Below are 19,992 nucleotides of genomic sequence, written 5' to 3'. Positions count from 1 at the left end.
AGCAGATTTTGTATTTTTCTATTGAACCTTTGCTTTTTATAGCTCAGAGATTTATTTGTTTAGCATGAAGATAAAGGGGAAAAGAACTCTAATTGTTTTTCACCAGTGCTTTTCACTCCCTGACGTTTCTGCCCAGGTAACAGGGAGTGTTATCCACCATGCAGTTTCTCCCTGGTAGAGGTTGAGTAATAATTAGGGGGTGGCTGATTCATGGAAAGCAGAGGATTCCCTGGATGTTGCTCAACTAAGGAAATGGGATTAGTAATGTCACAGCGATGGAGATGGAAAATGCCCACTCTGGAAAATACTTCCACAGAAATGTTACGGCAGTGGGGAAGCTGCAATTTGAACCTTGGACACTGGCACACAGCAGAATCTGATGCTTTCCATAACGTGTGGGACTGAAATGAAATCCTTATTGGGGAAATTTATTGATACACTTTTACATCTCCTGAAGCACCGATTTATTCTTTGAGTCCCGTGAGCTGGGAGATTTGGGCAGTATGTTGTGCTTTCAGGTCTTTAGGATCGCATGCCACGAGTGTTTAAAAAGCCGATATAAAACACTCAAAGCCCAAATGAACACCTTCGAGCATTTCTCGGCCAAGCAGCGGATGATGATCCTGGAGACGCACGGGAGGCTCTGGAGCCCCTCAGAGGCGCCGGACGCCGCTACAGCCCCGTACCTGAGCCGCGCCGCTCCCGTTCGCACCATTCCCCGGCGAGCTGAGGCTTCCGGGCGGGTCACTGTTGGCTTCCGTGCCATTTTCTAGGGGAACAGCGCGGAAATCCGGGATTTTCCAGGAGAACGGCGCGGAAAATCGCGGCACTTTCCGCCGCGCCGGAGGCCGCGCTCCGCCCTGAGGCGCCGCCGCCGCTCCTCCGCCTGAGGGCGCGCGCGCTCCCGCCCCGCCCCGCGCGCGGCCCCGCCCCGCCCCGCCGCCCGCCGCGCGCGCGCGCGCTCCCGCCCCGCCCGGCCCCGCCCCTCGCGCCGGCGGGGTGGGCGGGGCCCCGCCGAGCGGCGGCCGCCGTGATTGGCTGCGCCGCGGCGCCCTCGCGCCCACTCTTTGTGCGGCCCCGGCGCCCGTCGAGAGTGGGAGGGGAAACCCCGTGCGAGGGGTGCCGCCATCTTGGCTGCGGGGGTGATGGGGGCGCAGCGGAGCCGCGTCTGAGGCAGCGGAGCGAGCCCGCAGCGAGCCGAGCCACGCCGCACCGCCCGCGGGGCACCGGGCACCGCCCGCACAGCCGCGCTGCACAGCTCCCTGAGCCCCGAGCACAGGTACGGCGGGCCGCCAGCGCCGCCCGCCCGGCCGGGCCTGCAGCGCCGGGGCTCCGGCGGGCCGGGCGGAGCGGGGCGGGTCCCGGTCGGCCGCGCTCCGTCCCGGTGCCTCCCCGAGCCGCGGCCCGGCGGGCCCGCAGGGCGCCGTGCGGCCCCGAGGGCGCTGCGGGCGGGCCCCGGGGCCGGCAGGCAGGGGAAGGGGCGGCCGGGCCGAGCGGGGGGAGCTGCGGGCGGGACTAGGCCGCTGTGCTCTGTGTCACCGCCGCCTCCCACCGCTCCTCGGCACTGCACCGGCGGCAGCGCCCGCAGCGACCACCCGGCCACGGGCGATATTTTTGTGTGTGTGGTTCTGTATCTCCCCCTTACGAGCTGTTGCAGTTGCACGTAGGGTGTGTATGTGTATGTTGTACCGGGTATGTGGCCTATGTGCAGCGTTATCTCTACTTTTAATTGTTATATTGACCTGTGCCGTCATGAACTTTGACAGAAAAATAACTTTGAGGGTTGAGGGAAAAGCCACTTCCTATTTGAGAAAGCAGCGAAAGTATTCTAGACTGGGTTTTTTTGTCAAAGCTTATTGAGGCTAAACAGAGTGAAATTCTTTTCTTTCTCGTAATTGTTTATTGCCTGATTGCAGCACACTATCTACAACATCTCTTGGTAGCTTTGTCTTGAAGGGGAGTTGTGCTGAATTATCCTTGCACAAAGCCAGGCAGAGGTGGGTGTCTGCACTGGAGTGGCTCTGGCTGTGGCTCCGGAGGTTGCTCGCTGTGGCTTTTGCTCCGAGACGGGGTAGATGTGTGTTGGGATGTTTGTCAGAGGTGACAGAGCCCCTTAGTGAACAGGATTCACTCGGGTCAGCTGCATCCTAAGCCGTATCAAACCCCAAGCCGCCACATCTTGTACAGGTGTTATCCTGTGGATCGGATTGCCTGGGATTGATTCCTGTCATGGTTTGGGCTGCGGGGCCCTTGTGCTTGGGCAGTGCTTGCTAGTGGGAAGAAAATACCTTGGGGAATTTAATTACTAAATGTCACAATTTGATATGGTTTATAAAGGAATTTGCTAGCTTCCTGTAGGGATTTGAAAATGTCGTAAGGCTGAGGGGAAGGAAGAAGTTCCTCTTTTCCATTTTGTGAGTAACAAAAACATTGAGGAGTTCTTATGAAGGACAGCAGCTTGGAAACAAACCTGTTCTACTGGAGGTACTGGGATGTAAAATGTAAATAGTGCTTTAAAATTGCCTGCTCACTCCTGGGCATCCAGTGAGACCTGGTTTGGACTGATTCTCATTTTGCTGAATCTCCCTGAAACAGGAGGTAGATCTTAGTTAATATTTACCTAAAATGTCTGTGACTTGTGTTTTCCTAGCTGGGGACTCCAGAGCGTTCTGATTTGTCGGAATGACAGAAAACTCTTCTAGTTTTGTGTATTCTGTCCCAAACTTAGCTGATACCTCTGGATCTTGGCTCTCCTGCTGGGAGCAGACACACAGCAGGTTGGAGTGTTCTGTAAGGAGAGGAGAAGTGAGGAGATCCCAGTGGATAGAGGGTGGCTGAGGGGAGGGACATGGCAGGAGGTGCTCGAGCTGAGGAGGACAGGCAGGCAGTGATTAGCTCAGCTCTGCTGCTGGGGTGTGGCTGGGGAGAACTGAGGTGTGCACATATAAATGCAGGAAGTTTAGGAAGCAAAATGGACTAACTTAATGAGGCAGGATGTGAAAGCAGTAGAGGGATAACCAGGCCAAGGTGGGTGTGACTGGTGAGGAAAGTCAGAAAGTGAAGGAAAGTCAGTAAGTGTGTTATGGTTTGGAAAGAAAAATGAAGTTCTCGTGGAGGAAGGAGAAGGGAAGGCCTGTGAAGACTTTAGAAGAATGTCCTAGGCCTCAGGCTGGGTTAAGGTGCTTGACATGATTGGGGAACAACATACCAAATGCATTTCTTCAAGAACAGCCTGGAAAGGGCTCTGCAGGGCTGCAGTCTGAGCCCCAGAGCCTGCAGGCCTCCTGTGCTCTCAGGGAAAGAGTAACCAGAGGTGGGAATAGCCAGGAAATGCAAAGTGATCCTGGGCAGCAGCTCCCAGAGGCTGCTGGGTGAACAGAGATCACCTCAGCCAGATTTCCTCTCTTGTGCTGATTGGATGCTTTGGTGAAATCCAGAGGGGGAAGCAGGGGAGGATGACTCTGGAAGAGCTGAGGGGTGAGTAAGGAAGTGGCCAGCAACAAGTGATGTTGTCACACAGGTGCGAGGGCTGCAGCAGGCGCTGAGGCTCCTCAGGGACCGGGCTCAGCAGGGCTTTGTAAAGCCAAGCCTGCAAAAACGAATAAATAAGCAGAGCAGGGTGGCTGCAGAGCATCATCTTAAAGAGGGCTGAGATGTTGATGTGCTTCAGGAAGACCTGAATGTCCTTGGTGTGTGAAAGCCAGAGAACCACAGTGGGACTGAATTGTAGCAGACCTCATAGCTTGCTGCGGCCAACAGACCTATGGGGATACAGTGCTTGGGTGGATGAATGATAACAGAGCTGTTGTTACCTTCAGTGTGCTGTGATCTCACAGGTGACCATAACTGAAGCACTCAGACTGTTTCCAGCCTGCTGAAGTGAGGTACCAGTCAAACCACATTGTTCTGTGTGCTTGTCAAAAGTCCTTATCAGGGGAAAGGTGCAATTACGAAATGAAACAATTCTACCCCCCTCCAGCCCCTCCCCCTTATCAATCTTAGTGTTGTCTGTTAATTAACATCCAGGTAATCTGCAGCTTCAAGTGTGAGAGCTTTTCCTGCCGCGCATCCCTGGAGAATGATGCACAGAACGCCTGGCTGCCCGGATGGAGCACAGAATCCCCTTTGCTTCACAGTAACTCCCCGCTGGTTCCCGGGCTGCAGAGTGCTGTGGGTTGCAGGGAGCCAGTAACAGCTGGGCAGTGCTGAGTTTGAACCTGGTGGTTTTTACCCCAGCTCTCATCTCTGCACATGGCCCATCCATCATCCATGGATCATCCATGTGGTGTGAACCACAGCAGGGTCTAATAAACCCTCTGCATGCAGGTTCTGGTCTCCTTTCATAGCACACCTGCTTCTTGTTGAGCATAAAGATACTAATAATATCCAGTGAAGAGTTAAAACTGTGTCCTTGAACTGGAAGGAGCTGCACGGGTCTCACAAAGGCTGGTATGAATCTGATATTTACAGTTATGTTTCTGTGATAAAGAATGTTACAGCAATGTGCCCAGAACAATCTTATCTCAGGAAGTACAGATGTAGCTGATACTTGAAATAAGGTTTCAGTGGGATTTCTAGATATCTGTGTGGTGCTTGTTGATTAGAGGAGGAGATGTAGCTGTACTGGTGTCTCATTAAGGTCATCTTTAACGTTGTTTTTTTAAATAAGCCTCTAAGAAGAAGTTGATATATGGGAAATGGATTTGGTGACACTGCTCACTGCAAAATTTCCAGCCTTAAATGTAAAACAGAAATGAATTGTATAGGCTTTGGAATGAGCATAAATCTGTGCTCAGTGAGATGCTCTGGCCCGTGGCCATCCTGCACTCGTGCTCTGGGCTCCAGGGCAGCCTTACCTGAGGGAAGGGAGCCAGCAGTGAGCTGGCAGCCTCGCCTGCAGGAGGGGTGGCAGGTAGGCCAAGCTCCCAGGCTCAACTTCTGCTTTCTGTTAACAGTAAACTCACGGCTGGTTAACTTTGATGGCACAGTGCACGGTGCCAGCACTGGAGGCTGAGCTGTGGATGTTGATGTGCAGCTTCCTCAGCCCTGCAGTTCTTGCTCTCCCAAGAGGAAAGCCCCATCCCCCCTGCTGGAATTACTGAGATTCACGTGCTGGAACAGAGAGGCTGGAGGCAGTTCCTGCACAGGGGTGATGCCCATCAAGGCATCAGCCCCTTGCATTGACATGCAGCTGATAGTTTAGAATTTACTGACCCCTCTGGTGCCCTGTTCTTGTCTGGACTTCCTTCTTTCGTCTGCAGGAAATGCTGAGCTGGTCAGTTTTCCAAGGCTGAATTCTCAGCAGGGTTTCTGTGTTTAGTTGCTTGTGTTCTTTTTTTCTCCTTCAGCTCAGAGTCCTTGTGGAATATCACTTTTATTCCAAGGTCTGAGTACAGTTTGAATTCCTGCTAATCCTTATTGGAATTTGAGTGTTTAAAAGTTTGTTATTTGGTTGTTTTAGTATTGCTTGGGTTTTTACTTGATTTTTTTTTATTTAAAGGAATCATCTGTTCTCCAGAAAATATTCCTGACCTTTACTATTGGTTTGGAGTATTTCAGAATCTTTTCTGTAATGTGACCCTTGGAATAAATGTAATATCAGTAGTTTTTTGTAATAAAATAGCATAGTTAAGACTTTTGTACTTAGAGGACATAATGAAAATGGGAATATCTCAGCAAGCAGAAACAGCCTGACAAACAGAGCTGTATATTTAGCAATGAAGATCTAGTTGAGACTCACTTCAAATTCAGTTTGTGACAGAGATGCACTGAGTTCCCAGTTTGTCCACGATTTAAAATAAAAGTCCTGCTCACTTTCCAGACTTGGACTGCAGGATGCATTTCCTCCTGCTTGGAACAGCAGAGCAGTACACCATTGTTTACCACACAGTGATATCCTAAAGTCATGTGCTCAGAAACATGAAACTTCCCTGCGTTTGGAGTACTTGGCACTCCTTGGCCTCCTGCTCTTGGGAAGAAGAGAGGGCACGCGGGCCTGTGCCACACAGGTGGCTGGCTCCGTTTGGAGTTCACGGTGCTGTTGGTTGGGCTGGGGTTGTTAACGGCATCGGTGTCTGATATTCCCATCCTCAGAATGCCCAGGAGATCTTGGTGCGTGTTGGTGCTCTTGGTGTCTTGTGGCTGTAACACCCAGTTGGTTTTGGTGGGAAACAGGGCAGTTCCTGCTCTCCTCCTGAAGTACTGGCGTGTAGAAATCAGTTTGTTCAAGCTTTCTTTTGTACTGCAGTCACCTCAGGGACCCCCAGTTTGGCCCTGTGTGCCATCAGATGGAGCTGAGCTGTGAGCGTGGGGCTGCTGCCCTGCCCAGAAAGGAGGTGGCAGGGTCCTGCAGGAACATGTGCTTTGTGTGCCCAGCTCACTGTGCTGGGACATGCTGGAGAAGAAAAGAACATCATGTGTGAAGATGTTCAGGGAGCTTGAAGGACTGGATGTTTCCACAGTGACACATTCATTTGGAACTCAGTATGGAGCAGTGACTTGTCTTTATTTACTGCTGTTGAAAATAACCCATTCACGTGTTACTGTCATTCTGGAATCTTCCAGGAAATAAAGCAGTAAAGCTGCTGGCTTGCTTGGTGAATTAGTGTCCAGAATTGTCAGTTGCTTTCCTATCTCGGAATCCACTCGGTTCAGCAGAGCAGCGTGTGTCTCTGCAGGAGTTAGCAGAGGTGCTTTGTGTTCAGCTTGGGACAGGAGGACTGAGCGTTTCCATCTCCTGAGCCAGCCCTGGAGGGGAGACAGGGGCACTGCCTGGCACTCAGTAAACCTTCTTAGCTGCTCTGGGAGCTGTTCCCCTCCCAGCTCTAGATAAGCATGTTTGCCTCAAACCTCAGTGCTGGGAAGCAGAGGCTGCTGGCTGTGCTGGGAATGAGATTTGTTCATCTTTCTTACCACTGCAGTTCACTGAGAGGGATTGATTGTGGTGCAAGGAACAGTGCTTTGCTTTTGAGAAAGTCCCGGGCCTGGAAGCTTTCCTCTGTGTTTCTTTCCAGTATTGGTTTCATTTGTCATGTGAATGACACATGACCTAATGAAAATCTTTCTAGGCTCCAGCAGCGTTCCTTGTAAGGAGTACCATGTGTTTGCAATGGCTGGCTGGCTGCCCTGCAGGAGCAGCAAGGGAAGTGCTGAATTCCTGCTAGAAATTTTCCACTTGCTTAACTGATCTGTGGATCCAGTTTAACTTAAAGCCTGGGACCAAAGCAGGCATTTCCCATCTTTGTTGTTACCTGGCAACATCTGGCCCTTACAGATGTGTGATCCTGGCTGACTGATGTGTTGGTTAGCAAGTCACCTTTTACTCCCTCCAGATTTGAACAGCCAATGCCAGTTCTAATTCCCTCGACATTTAGGAAAATTCTGGAATGTTAAAAGTATTTTGACTGCCTTTTAAAAAAGAGAAACTGCTCAGCAGCCTCGCTGTAGCACTGCTGTGCTGACAAAGCCACAGGGATGTTAACCAACTTCCTGAATATCTGATTTGTGGCTTGCAGCGCTTTTCTGACACGGGCAGCAGCACCCCAGGCCCCAGTGAAGGCTACTGCAGCATTCTGTTCAATCTTAGCTGCTTGCTGCGAGCTGCACTGCTTCCTTCCTTGCTGTTGCAAGTCTCACAAGTGTGAGGTAATAGTTCCAACTTGCTGGTTTTGTTAAATCTCCTCAGGTTTTGTGCTGGAGTCAGATTTTATTTTCGGTCGATCCATCAGCTGTGGCGGGTATGTGCTGCTCTGGCAGTGACTGCAGAGCAAGGAGGGACTGAGCTTTTCAACAGCTTGGAGTCCTTCTGGGTAAAATTGCTTCTCAGTGCTGCCCCAGAGTGTGTTTCTACTTGGAGGCCTTGCTGACAGGGGCTCAGAGCAAACAGTGCGGGAGCTCTGCTGGCTGGCTGTGCCACTAATTCAGTGACTGGGGAGCTACACAGATTGGGGGAGAGGAAGAGGAAGGGGTTTTTTGTTTCTATGAACTGAACTGGATGATTTGGGTTGCCTTGAGGGAACAAGTATCAGTTCTGACATGTTCTGTTTTTTTGTTTTAGTGCCACAATGGCAACTGCACCTTACAACTATTCCTACATCTTTAAGTACATCATTATTGGTAAGTAGCAGTGGCTCACACCCGTTATGTCCTGCGTGGGTACATGAGAAGCCCGTGGCTGTGCCAGGCTGCTTTCACTCTGTGCTTGTCCCACCTCAGTCCCCACAGGTCACCACACTTCTCTGCAGCTTTAGCATTTACTGGAGCATTTTGCATCATTAATCTCAAGGGTTTTAGAATTTATGTTGAAGGCATGAGTGCTGATAGGAAACCATTGCATGAGGCTCATAAACCTCTGCCAGGCTGTATTTTTGGGTTTAAATGTTGCTTTTAGCTGCAGCTTCCTTGGCTGCTTAGTCAGGAACTCTAAGGGATTGCATTTATTGCTGTCCTGGAAGAACTGGTCTTGCTGTTAATTGTTTAATTGTTAATGACCTTGTGTAGGTGTAAATGCTCTGCAGGTTTGTAAGTCAGGCTGCTGTGACAGCCTCAGCCTCTGCAAGAGCTGGTTCTTAAAAGATCTTGCTGTGCCTGGCTCTTGGCATTGTGCAAGAGGATCAGTGGAAATAAAGCCATTTCTTGAGGTGCTCTGGGTGGTTGTCAGTATTTTTGATGTTCTTACCACAGTAAGACAGGAGCAAACACCAAGTGTATTTTACATTTCGGTTTCTTCAGCTGTACTTTTTATAAGCTTCTGAAATACAGTTATAAAATCAGTACTACAAATTAACTGTTTCTTGAGTGTTCTGATTTTGCTTGCAAGCTGTACCTGTAACCAAAGCTTTAGTGGCAAGTTGATAAATTCAAGGATACAGCCAGGGATAGAACACTGCCCATCTGACCTGAGAAATGAATGTCTCTGTACCATTTGTTGTGTGGGAGGGAGAAAATGTGCTCGTTGCAACAATGATTTAACTATTCTTTCTGTAACAGGGGACATGGGTGTAGGAAAGTCCTGTTTGCTTCATCAATTCACAGAAAAGAAGTGTGAGTATTTCAGTTCATGATATTTATCTATCTGGCACTTTCATCCCTTTTCCCTGCCTGTTTCCATCATGCATGAGCTCATTTGGTCTGTCTTACTCTCTGTGAGCTTGGATTGTACTGGGTCACACTTCTGGTTTGACTTCAGCAGATGCAGAAACAAATATTGATGTACTTACGGCAAAACCTGCTCCAGCCAATCCTGCCTGTGAGAGGTGGGAGGGCTGGATCTGATTTTACAGCTTTTTTGGGGATTTTGATATGGACAAAGAGAAATTTAGTGTCTGAGCTTGGAATGCTTTCAATATTGGTGTAGCTTGCTCACAAGCAGTTGGAGTTTTTAGTGCTGTTAAGGATTTCAAAAGGGAAAAAAAAGAATAATTTTGCTTCGAGTGCTGGTTTGCAGCCTTAAGCAGCCCTGCAGGACCCTTGGCCTGCCCTGGGTGTTGGTGTTTAGGGCTTGCTGCAGTCTCTCTCAGCTGAAACATTTTCTCATGTTTTATCATCACTAATTAAGCATTAGCTTCAGCTCCTCCTGGCGTGTGTGGCACTGGGTGTGCAGCAGCTGTTTCCTCACTCAGTGAGTAACTCTGCAGGTATTTCTCAGGACAGGCATCACCATGTGCTGCTTGAGGTGAGGTAACAAGTGGGTAGGAGCTGCAGTTTAAAATATTTGTTTTCCAGGAGAAACGGGAACCTCTGACTGTTGTTTTTTGTGAAAATGCTCTATCAGCCAGTTCTTTAAAAGCCATTTTGCACATGGTCAGATTGTCCATGAGGGGAAAGTTCTGTCAGCATCAAGTTTGGTCAGAACCAAACTAACGTGCCAAACACCTCTGCTGTGAGACTGCCCCTAACTCTAGGCAGCCTCAGTAGGTCCTCATCCTGTCTGTATTTTCTTGATCTCCCTCAAAGATGAGCTTATCAACATGAGTTTATCACAACTGGAAAGATCCTTTTTGGATTTGATTTGGTGTGCTTGTAGCTGCTTATGGAACTGCCATTTTCTTGGACAGCCCTGTCTGAACCAACTTGGGTGTTTGTTTTTGAAAATGTGACAGACTTTTTAACTGTATCTTTCCTGTAATTCCCTAAAAAATTATCTTTTCCTACCGCATTAAAATAGTTAACCTTCTGCAAGGATAGACTGGGAGTCAGCTGACTTGGTACCTTCTGATATGTATGGCCAAAGAGCAGCAGAGAAGGCAAGGAATTTTCTAACTGTTTTTAAAACTAACAGCAGCTCAGGAAATGGAATGTTTTATTTCTGGTTAAGTGATGCAGTTTTGGAACTGTAGCTGTAAAAATGCTTTTTTAGAGACTGAAAATCTAGTAAAGATAACTGAAAACTTGTGGTAGTCATATTTTTGCAGCAAGGAAACCTTGTCCTAGGAAGATCTGATCTTTGCTCTTATTTTTCATGACAGTTATGGCAGACTGTCCCCACACAATTGGTGTTGAATTTGGCACAAGAATAATTGAAGTTAGTGGCCAAAAAATTAAACTACAGATTTGGGATACAGCAGGACAAGAGAGATTCAGGGCTGTCACACGAAGCTACTACAGAGGAGCAGCAGGAGCTCTCATGGTCTACGACATCACCAGGTAAGGGCAGCAGAGCTCTGGGTGTGATGCTGAGGTTGGGTTGCACAGCCCTGTAGGTACTGTCTGTCTGTCCGTCCCCTTGGCTCAGAGGCTCTGTGTGTGTCTGGATGAGCAGCATCCTGCCTGCCACACCTTACCCAAACACCCCAGTGGTTAAAGAGCTGCACAGAGACACAGGGAGGGATGTGAGCAGCTTTTCTTGGAAAATCTCGCTGCTGGTGAGCCTGAGGAGTTTGCAGTTCAGGCTGTTACCTGTGTTGAAGTGTTTAAAGAGCTGGCTTTGCCCTAGAATGTGCTCTTCAGCAGTGCTGCTCACCTGGCAGGGTGGCCCCAGCAGGGCGCGGCGGTGCCGCAGTGACCCTGCAGAGCTGCCCGTGGTGTGGGGAGAGCCTGGCCTCAGCCTGACCCTGGGCCTCTTCCCCAGCAGCCACCCTGCCTTCTCTGGAGGTGACAGCTAAAGATGCTGCTCAAGCTATAGTGCATTGGATGCAACATGAAGTACTTTTGCTTTGGCTCCCATCTTCCTCTGGGGCTGTTGTTGATATTCTTCAGGCACCTCTTTGTTTTGTCCTGCATCTGTAGGTGTGTTCCCTGTTTGTGTAAATCCTGGTTAAAACATGACTTTCTGCAGTTTGTTACTGAAGAGCTGTTCTGCTGCACTGTGTTCTGGAAAAGTATCTGACAGGAAACCCTTTAAGGTGCTCTGTTGGAAACAGCACCGGCCTTGGCTGTGTGCAGAGCTGCGTGCCTACAGTGGGAATTGCTCTGGCTTTCCACTGGCAGCAAGAGCTGCTCCAAGGGTTTCAAGTTGACTTGAATTTGTGGTCTGAGTCCACACTGCTGCTGCTGCTTTGTCTGTCTTGAGGTGGGGAGAACAGCAGGGATGATGGATGTTGCTGTGTTTGGATGCTGACTGTGCTGTTGGCACCTAAATATTTTATAAAAGGCTAAAAGTGTCCTCTCTCGATTCTTTGCAGAAGAAGTACATATAATCACCTAAGCAGCTGGCTGACAGATGCAAGGAACCTCACCAATCCAAATACTGTAAGTTGGTCTTCATTTAGCTTAAAAGCAAAATTGCTTCTCCCTGAGCAAGTGGTGGGAGGCTCAGGCCAAAGCACTGCAGTGCTCTGTGCAAGAGCTGCCTGTGTTTCCTGCACTGCTCCTGTCCCCACTTGCAGAGTGCAGTGATTCGCTTCCCTGCTGCAGGAAAAGGGCTTCCTCTAAAGGCTTCTTGTGCCACTCACCTTTCAGGGTCTGTTTGTTGGAGACAAAACTGGGGTGAAATCTGGACCAGCCTTGATTGTGTTACTCCTTCTTGCTTTGTGTCAGTAATGAGGTGGATGCTGTCCTTAGGCTGGAATGTAAATTGGATCTCCAGCAAAAGCTGACCAGGTTTTGTGGAGGAAGATCCTTCTGGGTCTCTCTGCCCATCCCACAGAGCTGTTGTTCTTCAGCCTGTTCCTGAATGCCTCTAAGACACTTTAGCACCAAACTGATGGGAGAACTCTAAAGATTCTGTCTGGTGATTAAACAAATACAAGAAGTGGCTCAAGGTACAGCTCTCATGAGTAAAGAGCAGCTTTCTAGGACTTCATCTCATGAGAACACCTCAAAGCCTTGGAAAGTGACAGCTGGAGATGCTGTTCCTGCTTTCCCAGAGTGGGGAATGCTAGAGCAGAGTTCTCCTGAAGGAGCACGGCTTGTGTAGATAATCTGCTCTGCCTGTTTCCTTTTGGTTTTTTAGAGAGTCTCATCAGTAATGAAGGTGGCAGTGAAAAGGCTCCTAAGCTTTTTCCCAGACTAACTCTTTCTCTCCTGACCCAGGTGATAATCCTCATAGGAAACAAAGCAGACCTGGAAGCACAGAGGGATGTTACATATGAAGAAGCCAAACAATTTGCTGAAGAAAATGGTGTGTTTTTTTCTCTTGAGCTGGTACTTTCCTACAAGATAGTGATGTTAAAGTGAATCCTCAGCATTGATAGCTGCGAGCTTACACTTCCAGAGTGATGGAATTGTATGTACAAACTCCTGCTCTGCCTCAGGCAGTCTGGTAACTGTGCAGAGTTCTAGAAATCAGCTTGTGTTGATGCCTTAACATAGTCACAAAAGCTTGTTTAGTACTGAAGTAGTGTCTTGCATGTAATGGGAAGGTCATGGTGTGTCTGACTTGGGGCTCTCTGAGGTGTGTTGTGCACTGACTGTTAAACCTCTGTCTCTGAACAGGTTTATTGTTCCTTGAAGCAAGTGCAAAAACGTAAGTGACTTTTGGCTGCGGTGATGTTCAGAGTGGTCTGTTTGCTGTGACTTGAAAGTAACTTGGAGCTGAGAGCTCTGGCTGCATTTCAGGCAAAGCCTGGTTGAATTCAAATGAACTGATTTGGATTTCAGGCCTTGTTTGAGTGTGGCATGTGTTCAGTGTGTAAAGGGTTCCTTCCCCTGGCTCTTCAGAGCTGCAGCTTGGTCTGTAGGCAATGACCAGCCCCTCCAGCAACTGAAGAATTGCTGTGCCATGCTTGGGGCTGGCTGTGTCACTGGGTGTCCCCAGGGCCACCAGGAAATGTGGCTCCCACTGGCACCTGCAGAACAGAACTTTGTAATAAAAAGAGATTCTGCCTATGGCGGCTCCCTTGGCTTTAAGCCTCTGTCAGAACCGTCCTGTGCACCTGGCTTGATGCCTTGGCTTATTTTTGCTCCTCAGTTCTTTGGCACATATTCCTTACTCCGGCTGGTCCCGATTGGGGTGTGGTGCCAGGGAGGGCTTGCCCTGTCCGGGGCTGGGCTGTGGGGCTGAGGAGGAGGGCGCGGTGCGTGCCAGCTCCGGGGCAGCGCCTGCCCAGCTCCCTCTGGAAGCGGCACCGCGGCCCCGGTAACTCCTGCCGCTCTCTTGCAGTGGAGAGAACGTGGAGGACGCGTTCCTGGAGGCTGCCAAGAAAATCTACCAGAACATCCAAGACGGAAGCCTGGACCTGAACGCGGCCGAGTCGGGCGTACAGCACAAACCGTCAGCCCCGCAGGGCGGGCGGCTAACGAGCGAACCCCAGCCCCAGAGAGAAGGCTGTGGCTGCTAGTGACCCCTCCGTGGCTCCTCCTGACCCCTCACCTCTGGCTCTAGGGAGTGGTGCTTTTGACCGCTTCCCCATCTTCTGTACATCTTACTGGGTTTAATTAAAACTCTGAGACAAGTTTAACACAGTACTAAACTGCTAAACAACTTTAGATGTAATCAGGTTATCAAAGGCAAGTAGAGTAATAAAACCTCTCCTGCATGGTAAATCTAGAAGTTTTTTTTTCCTTGATTGTCCTTGTGATAGTGTCACCGATACATAATTTAAACTGAGCACTGATGCTGGACTCCTGATTTTACACTTTTGCAGGGCTTTGTCTTGTATGGTTTATTTTATGGTTCTTTGGCCTTTCTTCCCCACCTCTAACTGTTCGAGCTGTCAGTAGTAAAGGATAAGTTTTTGCTGTGAAATGACTTCTGATGGTAGCGAGGGGCTCTGTAATGATGTGCTTTTGTTGGAAGAATTCCCTGTGGGATGTGCTGGGGTCGGGGTGGCGCAGGGAAGCGATCTGTTCATTCTTGTGCTCAATAGCTTTACGTCATTCTTTTGCCACTTTTATCCTTTACCTTTGTTAACAGAACGTAAATATGTATAAAATTTGAAGGAACTGAGCTAACAGTTAAATACATCCTGTGTATATGATTTTAATGAAGAAAATGATGCCTGGCATTAGAGCAGTGTGTAAGAACCCCCCGTTTGTACAGTCTGAGCTCTCTGCGCCCCCGTGGCAGCACAGCCCAGCTGGGGCTGCAGCTGCTGGGTGTCACTTGCAGGGTCCCCACGGTGCTGGGGACACAGACGTTAACACTAGTGGGGTGTGGCTCTCATTCTGCACCGTGCAATGCTCCCCTCTGCACTCAGCAGTGCTCTGCCTGCTTCTCTTTGGCATTCTCGGGCTTCAGCCGTGGCCGGGCTCTCGCACACCTCCCGCTTTTGTACCTGTGACTTTGGGACTGGGCAGAGGCTGAACTGGACAGTTGGAACAACGTGTGCTCTCTAGGGATTTTTAACTACTCTTGTATTTTTTAACAGTGCTCTGTGAGGGTTTTTTTTTTTAAGGGTTTTGCTTCAAGCTTTCAAGTACATCCTTCCTGGGGCGCCACAGCCTGGCCTGTGTGTGAGGGGGAGTCACGTGGTGACCCTGCCTGGGGGGTGTTGCTGCACTAACGTGGGCTTTTACTGTGGCTCCTCGTGCAGCTTCACTTGGAAAACGTCACAAGGTTTAAAAATGGAAGGGGGTAAATGCTTAACCACAATCCAGTGTCCCACTTCAGGCTTACTGCAGCGTTTCAAATACAAAGTAGTCTGAAAATCCCTCTCTAGACACTAAAACTCTACAACGTTCAGACTTGTAAGTAACCAGTGGTACCAGAGTATTGTACAGTCAATGTTAAATAAAAGCCAAAACTGGAATGTGCAGACAATAGGATTTGGGTAACTCGTGTGCTGTCCCTTTGTTTGTCTGGTTAGTCCTTTTTTAACTCCTGTTCCTCAGTAGATGGGTATGTTCAAGATCTCCAGCTCCTGCATCCTGCTTAACCCGAGGCTGCACCAGGGTTTGCCCAGGGACCACGACCTGCTGCTGATGTGAAGTCAGTGTTGTAATGACTACAGCTTGTTGAGGTGCAATACCTGTACTCCCAGAGTAAGTTACAGTAGGTCTCATTGTTTCTGTCACAGAAAGGATCTGTTTGGACTGCTGTACTCCTCATTTGATGTAACAATGCTATTAATCTAAATATTTGTAAATAAAGTACCTGTATCTAGATAAACCTCCCTGCTGTGTGTTACTTGCTCTGGCCCTCTGTGCTGAGGGTGGGACCTCTGAGGTGGGGAGAGATCTTGGCGTGCTGGGATTTGTGCTCAGCCTTGACCCTGGGCCTTTCTTGCTGCAAACATCACAGGCTTTCCCAGAGGAATCTCCCAGAGGTTTCCAGAGCTGCTCTCGAAGGGAAGCAGGGCTGGGTGTGTTTGTTCCCAGCGAACTCTGACAATGGCCGCATAGAAAAATCTTATCTTTAAAGAGGATGAGAAAAGGCAAGGCTGAGGCTGATGCCAAAGCCCATCCTGGGAAGGGTGGGGAGGGCTGGGACAATCCCTGCACAGCCACCGGCCTCTGTTGGCCTGTGCCTTGCCCTGCTGCCTGAAGGATTTACAAAGAGGCTTTTCCTCTGCTAAGTAGGGAGTAAGTTCATTGTAGTTCTGTTAAGAAGCCATTGTCTGTATCCACCTGGTTCAGACAAATGGTGCAGCCAAGCCTGGGGAGAGGAGGAGGTGCTCACCCAGCAGCCAGGAACAGGGACAGGGACAGAAAGGCCAGTGTTGGACACGTCCCTGCAAGGAGGAGCCCCAGCACTCGGAGCATTGTCACTGGCCAGGGCTGTGCCAGGATCAGGGTCCTGGAGAGCAGCTTTAAGGAAAAGGATCTGCAACCACCCCCGGATAAAAGCATCAATCACAACAGTTTATTTTAGGGAAGTATCCAAAATAATTGTATTTTAAACCTCCGTGCATTTGGCAACACATCAGACCTTGTAACAAGGTTTTAAAGTGGAAACTGGCCACTAGCTGGACACTTAAAGAGGAGGTTGGTTTGGACATGTTTAAATATAAATTTAAATTTTTTAGAAAAAAACAACTTAGATACAAAAACCTGCTGTCAATTGTACAAAACCTTCACAGTACAAGCCTTGCAGCAGCTGTTTGTGAGTGGTGGCAAAGGCCTTTTCAGACAAGGCTCGCCCAGTGAGGTAGAGAACTCTTCAGAGGTGGCATCTGAGGGCCCCTGTCCACGCTGTGGATGTGCTTTGGGCTTGGCTTTTAAAGTGAAGCCACTTTTCAAGTAACCTTTGTACCTTAAACCGTTACAAAAGAACACTTTTGTACCAGGCTGGGGTGGAACCAGCTGTCCCAGAGGTCAGTTGAACCAGGAAAGTTCCTGAAAGACCAGGGATGGCAACAATTTATGCAGCAGTAACTCCACGGGCCAGGAGAGCTCCCAGCTCTCACCCAGACTCTTCTGCACCACGCACAAACCTGAAGCAGAACCGACACCAGCCCCAGGAATGCTGTCACTGGGAAGGGACAGTGTGGTCCATGAAGCCACAGCTGCCCCACGGCCCCTCAGCCTTCCAGCCACTTGTGTCTCTGGGAGGTTGGAACTGGCCTGGAGCCACATCTCACCTTTGGCTTTCACCGAGAGATTCCCTGGGAGCTGGAGCGCAGCACCGGCGATCCCAACGCGCTTCCCGGGCTGCTGGGGACCTGTAAAAACCCCAAAGCACTGTGAGGAAAGCTCAGCCTTTGCAAACACATCAGCTACTGCCAGAGCAGGGCTCGGGTGAGATCACCACCTTCAGAAACCCCTGCCCAGCCCTGCAGAGGCAGCACATGGCTGCACCACCTCCCAGTGAGAGAAGAACCATTAAAACCCCCCAAAGGAGAATTCTGGTGCGCAGCAGAGACTTACCTGAGCTTTTGTCACACTGTGAAGAGATCCCAGGCTGGGGCTGCTGGCCAGGAAGGAGGAATCTGAAGCAGAGCTGTTGACCAGGTCATCCAGCACCTGCAGCTGGCGCTGGAGGCTGTGCAGGCTCCCGGCCGTCTGCCGCTTCCCCTGCAGCAGCACCTCGGCCTGCTTGGCCATGCAGCGCCGCAGCTGCGCCTGCAACGCACGCCAGGGTCACACCGGGATGGGCACACGGGGCTGGCACACAGGGTCACACCGGGATGGGCACACGGGGTCACACCGGGATGGGCACACGGGGCTGGCACACAGGGTCACACCGGGATGGGCACACGGGGTCACACCGGGATGGGCACACGGGGTCACACTGGGGCTGGGCACACCCGGGCTGGGCACAAAAGGCATTGGCAACACTGTGTAAAGCCAGCCCTAAAGGCTGGAAGGTTGAGTCTCACACCACAAGCAGGGCACAGTGGGTTTGGGAGTTGTTTTTAAATAAGCTCCGTTTTGATGGCCATGTTCTAACCGAGCCTGGCTTTAAGGTGCTCATGGGTGGTGCTGAACTCCTCCGTTGCTGATACACCACAGGATGATGTAAGTGAGAGAATCTTGTTGGAATACTCCAACATCCAATTAAGTGCCAATTAAACTTACTTATCTTGCTACAGCCAGGCTTTTACTGTTCCCACCCAAGGCTCCTCTCTCTGGCCATTACAGAGTGGATATGCCCAAGCTGCAGGAGGCTCCCCACTCCCCCAGGTTGTTTAGATCATGTTTTGAAGGGGCCCAAGGGATGTGAGGGGCACGGATGTGGCACCTTGAGGCGGTCCTCATGCTGCTGCAGCTTCTCCCGGCGTGCCTCCCCCCGCCACTGCTCATCCTTTGGGGAGAAAAGCACATTCAGCCAGAGGCACCAACACAGCACCAGGAGCAGCCACTTGTCCAAAGCATTTTACCAGTAAGAAGAATCTGGAAATGTTGAACTTTTCTTCCAAGGAGAGGAGCTGTCTGTCAGCAGCAGCAAAGGGAGCAGTCTCTGAGTTATCACACTCACACTGCAGGCTCCTCTTTCCCTCAAATGATGCTTCCAAATCTTCCAAGGGGTCTGGAGAAGATGAGCGTGAAGATTTAAAGCCCGTCCTAATCTCATTTTCAACCTCCAGGTTGAGCAAGGTTGCTGCACTCTCCATCTCCCTTTGTCTCTCTTCCAGGTCTTGGGTTTTAACCTGCAGCACAAAACAGCTGGGTTACAAACACCAGTCCTTAACCCAAACCTGCCTCCCACTCCGACCTTGCAGGGCCTTCCCAAATGCTTTCTGATTGCCAACAACATTCTTCTCTGTTTTTAAAGGGCCTCACAACAATTTAGAAAGGGTTTCTTGAAGGACTAGAAGGAGTCAGATGAGGTGAATCACTTTTTAATTTAGAGTATCTAAAGAAGAAAAAGCTGGCCCAAGCTGGCACTGGCAAGTTGTTAAATGCCTGCTGAGTAGCTCTGAACATTGCTAACATTTAGCGATTGGCATAAATTACAACTCCGGGTGTATTTTTGTGAATACTGCAGGAGGAAGATTCAGAACCAGTACAAAATGAGTTTGTCTGAAGCCATGAACCCTCAGCCCCCTGGATGTGGCACCCAGCTGTACCTGGCTCTGGGGGTGGCTGCAGTCCCCCCCGAGGCACTCGGCTGGCAGGCAGTGACTGTGGGTGACGAGCTCAGCCCTGGCACTCTGCAAGCTGCCACTTCCCTGCTGCTGCTCCTAGGAAAGGGCAGGGAGATGCCTTTCACTGGCAGCACCACCACAGAACATGAGCTAAGAGAAGCCACGGCTCCTTTGAGGCAGAAACGGGAGTAACTTGGGTGCTGTGCAGCACTGGGAATGCCAGAGGGGGGCTGCCTCAAGTCTGGTGAGGAAGCTGTGGCATTACTTTGTTCCTCCAGTGACAAAAATGGGTGCTCCATCATTCTGCTGTTTAAAACAACCCAAACCCCCAAACCTTCCCCACTCAGCAAGGACTTACTTGCAGTTTGCTTTCAAGCTCCATCCTTTGCATTTTCTGTGTTTCTCTCAGATTCAAGATTTGTTTTTCTGCCTCTCTCCTCTCTGACACTATCTGACCTTGAAGTTGCTTTAGCTCAGACTTGGAGAGCTCCAGTTCTTTCTGAAGACACTGTATTTCTCTGTCTTTTTGTTGTAACTGTAACTCTTTTTCTGAGAGCTGATGTTCTGTAAAGAACATTTTAAAAAATAATCCTGATTAGCAAAACTTATCTTGGCCCACTTCGTACACAGCAGATATTTTCCAAACACCAAGAACCCAAACAAGACGAACAAAAACATTTGTTGTGCCATTATCCTCAGCCCCCAGAGATGGTGGCAGTTCATTTGTGCAATGACTCTTACTGCTTTTCCTGATGGTTTCTTCAAGAGCTGCACACCGGGACTCCTCCTTTTCCAGCTTCCCAAGGTTCTCCTCTGCCAGCCTGACTTTAGCTATTGCCTGCTCCAGTTTCTTGTGTTGATCTGTTAGTTCCTTTTCCAACAGGATTTTCTGATCCTTCACTTTAGCTGCACATTCTTCCAGTTTCTTCCCTTCACGCTCTGAGTTTTGCTTGAGGCGATGAAGAACCTGCCAAAACCCCCCCACCCTGAGCTTGAACCAGCACCAACTCAGGGAGAACAAAAACCATCACTAAGAGACATGAGAGAAGCAAAACCAGCATGAATTGGAAAGAGCTGCAGTCTAACAGTCCCTACTGACAGAAAATGTTTGTCAAGTTTTCTTGCCTCGCTCATTTTCAGAACAGCT

At 49.7% G+C, this 19,992-nt stretch overlaps 2 protein-coding genes across 8 annotated transcripts in view; one reads left to right on the top strand and one right to left on the bottom strand.

The window, feature by feature from the left end:
• Window positions 1–1,084: 1,084 nt before the first annotated feature.
• RAB14 (RAB14, member RAS oncogene family) lies at window positions 1,085–15,489 on the top strand. The gene is made up of 8 exons (XM_038156237.1): window positions 1,085–1,279; window positions 8,057–8,115; window positions 8,989–9,042; window positions 10,467–10,644; window positions 11,622–11,688; window positions 12,472–12,559; window positions 12,874–12,904; window positions 13,541–15,489. The coding sequence occupies exons 2-8, from the start codon at window positions 8,064–8,066 to the stop codon at window positions 13,716–13,718; spliced, it is 648 nt and encodes a 215-aa protein (XP_038012165.1). The 5' UTR covers window positions 1,085–1,279; window positions 8,057–8,063; the 3' UTR covers window positions 13,719–15,489.
• The window catches only part of CNTRL (centriolin), a 28,708-nt gene continuing 23,473 nt past the window's right edge, over window positions 14,758–19,992 (bottom strand). For 5 of the 7 annotated variants that reach the window (XM_038156229.1, XM_038156232.1, XM_038156230.1 and 2 more), the window contains 7 exons: window positions 19,587–19,812; window positions 19,204–19,409; window positions 18,828–18,941; window positions 18,138–18,407; window positions 17,999–18,061; window positions 17,185–17,379; window positions 14,758–16,979 (listed from right to left, as the gene is read on the bottom strand). In XM_038156229.1, coding sequence (XP_038012157.1) covers window positions 16,908–16,979; window positions 17,185–17,379; window positions 17,999–18,061; window positions 18,138–18,407; window positions 18,828–18,941; window positions 19,204–19,409; window positions 19,587–19,812 — 1,146 coding nt within the window. In that variant the 3' untranslated portion in view covers window positions 14,758–16,907. The remainder of the gene's footprint in view (window positions 16,980–17,184; window positions 17,380–17,998; window positions 18,062–18,137; window positions 18,408–18,827; window positions 18,942–19,203; window positions 19,410–19,586; window positions 19,813–19,992) is intronic. The other 2 variants (XM_038156231.1, XM_038156233.1) reach the window with 2 other exon arrangements.

Source organism: Motacilla alba, chromosome 17, assembly GCF_015832195.1.
Source record: "Motacilla alba alba isolate MOTALB_02 chromosome 17, Motacilla_alba_V1.0_pri, whole genome shotgun sequence".
NCBI lineage: Eukaryota > Metazoa > Chordata > Aves > Passeriformes > Motacillidae > Motacilla > Motacilla alba.
Note: the sequence above shows the minus strand (reverse complement) of the source record. Positions and strands in the feature narration are given on the sequence as shown.